This window comes from Limulus polyphemus, unplaced genomic scaffold, assembly GCF_000517525.1.
Source record: "Limulus polyphemus unplaced genomic scaffold, Limulus_polyphemus-2.1.2 Scaffold1384, whole genome shotgun sequence".
Taxonomy (NCBI): domain Eukaryota; kingdom Metazoa; phylum Arthropoda; class Merostomata; order Xiphosura; family Limulidae; genus Limulus; species Limulus polyphemus.
In genome coordinates, this window is record NW_013666994.1 from 147,888 (window position 1) to 152,860 (window position 4,973).

At 32.1% G+C, this 4,973-nt stretch overlaps 1 protein-coding gene across 6 annotated transcripts in view; it reads left to right on the top strand.

Moving 5' to 3' along the window:
* LOC106463357 overlaps positions 1 to 4,973 on the top strand; it is a 122,042-nt gene that overhangs the window by 101,079 nt on the left and 15,990 nt on the right. For all 6 annotated transcript variants that reach the window (XM_022390833.1, XM_022390832.1, XM_022390837.1 and 3 more), the window contains one exon: positions 4,082 to 4,294. In XM_022390833.1, the coding sequence (XP_022246541.1) occupies positions 4,082 to 4,294 (213 nt within the window). The remainder of the gene's footprint in view (positions 1 to 4,081; positions 4,295 to 4,973) is intronic.

Sequence of the window (4,973 nt, forward strand, 5' to 3'; positions counted from 1 at the left end):
ATGTGTGTGTCTCATCGTGTGCCATCACTATAAGGGATTAGATTATACTAAACTTTACACATTATATAGGCTACACTAACGTGACATTTAGGCAGTTCATTTAACTATTATACGTGATGTATGTTTTTTTGGGGGTGGTTAATGAAAGTGTTCCAAAACATGACATTAATTTCTTGACGACCTAATAATAGACCACTATCTGTATTGGAATTACTATGGTACTAGGAGTAATTCGGGTTCAACAGTTGCTGACTAATTACGTATGTAGTGAGTTAGATGCAAAATATGTATTGTACTGTAGTACAGCCTTGAAAGATTTTGCAGTAAAGCACACTTAGTTGTATATATAAGTCATCGTGTAGAGGTTATAAAAGATGTATAAAAGCTTCAAATATCAGCACTATAATGCCTGACAAACAATCTGGTAGTGTTAATGATATATTGAAAATTTGAAGAAAAATTTTGATACAAGGTATAGGAAACACTTTATAAAGGTATTTACTGAAGTGCATGAAGAAGGGTTTATAGTACCAAACACACAGCATTTTGAAACTTCATGAATAGGGATGTCTGTTTTTTCAAAATGTATACTATAGCTATTTTTTAGCACAAACTACATCATTTTCTTAATGTATTTGTTAAATCCTTCATCAATGGTGAATTCATAATAAAAAAAACTTTGTTTTTATGCAATCCATTGTACTCTGAGAATCTTCTTTTTTTTTTTGTTAGTTTAGATGTTGAATCGTTGTACATCAATATAATCTTTTTTTGCTAGTTTAGATGTTGAATCATTGTACGTCAATAGAATCTTTTTTTTTTTGCAAGTTTAGATGTTGAATCATTGTACCTCAATAGAATCTTTTTTTTTACAAGTTTAGATGTTGAATCATTGTACCTCAATGGAATCTTTTTTATTAGTTTAAATGTTGAATCATTGTACCTCAATAGAATCTTTTTTTGCTTGTTTAGATGTCGAATCATTGTACATCAGTAAATCTTTTTTGTTAGATTAGATGTTGAATCATTGTACATCAATATAATCTTTTTTTGCTAGTTTAGATGTTGAATCATTGTACCTCAATAGAATCTTTTTTTTGCTTGTTTAGATGTTTTACATCAATATACTTTTACTGGAAACTATCAGACTTGCTTCTAACATTTTTTTTTTGTGAAGGAACAGTATTGTAAATCTTCTTTTATTGTATTGTTTTTGGTATATAAAGAATCTTTTATGGACGGAAAGCTACTTGATGGTTTTTTTTTTGGACTTTTCGGTCTATAGGCTGAGGCCATTTTCAGTTCAAAATGTCTGTGGTAGCATGGCTTCCATAAATAAGTGATTGAACCACAGTCCACAGCTATTTTTGGTACATCTTCCTTATTGGTTGTACATTGGCTGACTACTTAATGAGTAACTATATTACCCTTTCAGACTTGGCCCTTGACAAAGTTGCAGTTGCAAATTGGGTTGATCACATGATGTGTAAGAGGATCTCTATAAATGAGTGGGTCAAGCAAATTTTCAGTTAGTCTAATAGACAGGGGGAAGGGCAAAAATATTGCAGCATTCAAAAGAGACATGATAGTGGGTGTATGTCTAACAGGTGCCACAGTGGCCAAGATGGTTTCATTGGTAGGCTGCTACAAGACATCGGTCATTATAATTTATCAGCAGTGGAAGTGTTGAATGAAATATCTGCTGCTAGAGGGAATTGTGGGTGTAAACATGGAATGTCAAATAAAGAAGAAAGGTGGTTAGACAGGATTATAAAGTCCTGACAGACATTAAGGGCAGAGCAATCCACACTTGTCTCCAACTACACCTTTTGAAAAGTGTTGCAGTAAGTGGACTATGGCAGCATAAACCACTAGAATCAGTTACCAACAAGAAAAAATGTTTTGAGTGGATCAAGGTGCACAGACATTGGACCAATGGGAAATAGTGAAAGGTGGTGTCGTCCAATAAATTTATGGGACCCCCCCCCTTTTTTTTCTGCACAATTTGCATAAGACGCTCCTTTCTTGAGTGGCCCAACTTTCCAGGCCTTTAGTGGTGGAGTCATTGTTTAGGGCATAGTTTCCTGACATACACTTTGGCCCATTTAGAAAACAGAGTGAATGCCACAGCATACCTCATCATTTCTGATAAAGTGCATTCAGTGATGCTTCTTGTGTATCCTGATAGTGAATATCTACTTCCAAGATGACAATGGTTCCGTCCATCGTGCCCTTACTCGGTTTGAGGAACATGGTAGAGACTTCAAACATCTCCCAAAATTCAATTGAGTGTATGTGAGATGAACTTGATAGATAAACGTGCTATCACTATCCTCTGATCATTAGAGTGCTATAATGATAGGAAACCAATTTTATTGTCAAAAATAATTCTCACCAGGAGGTGCTACATTGCAAATTTGAATATTAGTGACTGTATCAAAACAATGTCAGATGTGTCAGAATTTATTTTATCATTAGAAATTACTCTTGACAATTCATCTCTGAATTTAAAATTTGTTTCTGTAAAGGATTACTGCAGCCATGATGATAATGCTGGTAATATCAACTTGAAAATGGTGACTGGAGTGAACCACATAGCAATGAGGCATATGTGAGGCTTAGAAATAAATTTGAACAAAGAGGATGTGTTGTTGATCTAAGTTTGAATATGTTTCCATTCCTACATTTCAGAGAAAAGGAGTTTTGAATGAAATGGTCTTCATGAAGCCCCACTCCACATTACATTTATTATCATCAAGATATTGTGAAAGTCTTTCAGGGATTGAGTGATTGGTTTTTGGCTATGAGGTACATCTCAGTTTCTGGTTTATCATGAGCCACCCACTGTCATTACAGATATGACAGCAGGTAAAGATCAGCTGCTGGAAGATAGACAACTGTGTATCACATTCTCTGAATGAAAGCAATATTGGACATGAAAGGTGGTCACGTTGATCATTGTTAATATGTTGATTGTACAGATTATGTGATCACTGACTTGTGGTGATAATTATTAAGTTAATATATGTACCCTAATTCTAATGTGTTTCAAAATAAATAAAAAAATTTCTTTTATTAAACTTAAAAGAGTTTACTTTGTAGCAGTTGTTGCCAAGCAATTTTTGGTAAAATGAATGCTGTCTAAACCAGTGCTTTATGTGTTGTATCTCAACCAGGCTGAAAAGCCATGGTATTTTGAAAAAGGCCTTGTCAGCAGGGGACAAAGCTGGTATAGTGTAGTTGCCATTATTATACACTCACCTATCTATATGAGGCTTTGCATGGTTCTGTAATGTGTATTCACCTTTTTTTTTTCATATTAACAATGTATCCATAAAGTATTGTTCATATTATTTTTGTAAGAAAAATCAAATATTGCTTTACTTGCATAAATTGTCACTATTTACTTGATTTAAAGTTTTTTTTTAAACTTATGAATGACATTAAACAACCTTGAAAGTTCCAAATTGTTTGTGTGTTCACACTGTTCACTTTCATTGAGCCATATTATTGTAAAATGTGCTTCTTTAAAAGTAGGTCATATTGTTCACCATACAAGTTTGTGTATAATGACTGCTATAATTTAAAAAGGTCATAAGAAATTATTGTAATGTTTATAAAATTTTGGTGATGATTATTTTTGAACAACTAAATAATTACAAGTATTTTCTTAATTCATCTTTGGTGAAGGAAGATCTACCAAAAACTTTGACAATCCACCTTTTTTTTTAACTGTGATATTGATACATGTAGATTATATTATTAAAATGTCTGTGTAACAGTTGTATCTTTACTGTTTATTTCCATCATTGATTAATTAAAAATTCTATCTTCATAACACTAGCGTATATATTGTAAAAGTCCAGTCCATCATATGATTAATTGTGCATCTATATCCAAATGTATTATTTTGTTTAAAGCTGCTTTGTTTTAGTCAATTTGCTGACTTATAGAAAATATTAGATGTTTTCTTTTAAGAATGTACACAAAGTGACAAAGTTAATGGTAGTCTAGGTTTTTATGTGGATATATTTTTTATTTGCTCTTGAAATTTTGCTTGATTAATTTTTCAAAATTTCAGGTTATTGTTCCAAAACAAAAGGGGGAAATATTGGGGATGGTTGTTGTTGAATCAGGTTGGGGATCAATGTTGCCAACTGTGGTAATAGCTAACATGGCTCAGTGTGGACCTGCAGCCAGATGTGGACAGTTAAATATAGGAGATCAGATCATTGCCATTAATGGAGTCAGCTTGGTTGGACTGCCACTTTCAACATGTCAAAACTATATAAAGGCAAGTATGATTTCAAAGAAATACCAGTAGCTAGCTATACAGATTTTATAACATGCATTTTAACCCTCTCTTCATAGTCTGTCTTTTTCTTTTTTTTTTTTTTGCACTTTTCACAGTAATTTAACCTTACTTAAGATTTTTATGATAAAATGTAATGTAGAACAGCATGCTTAATAACATAAAGAAGGTTTTTCTGTTTTCACTTGTAGACCATCACAGGAATTGGTGCAAGTTAATGTGTGGAATTTATTTTGAAAATGCCAAAAACTAATAATAAAAACAAGCCTTTCTATATGACTTTTATTCTTGTGTATATAAGGACTAATTTAGCTAAATGTAATGTTTTAACTAGGTATTGATAGTTTGTAACTTAAACTTGATAAAAGTATATAAATAAAGATTCACAGCTAATTTAGTATCTTTCATATAATAAAATTTTCATTTAGAAGTTCTATCTAAATAGTAGCATAAACTTTATCTGAGTTAATTTTGTATAAAATAAAATGACTTAGTTAAATCTGTGGCATAACACAGAACATGATTCTGGATTTTTCACCAGCAGTTTGTGGCATTATGTGATATAAGTTTCTCACTAAAGAGACTTGGAAGACTATTCCTAAATTACTATGTACACTGAGTGGTCACAAGTAAATAGACACCTAATTTTTCATCATTTAAC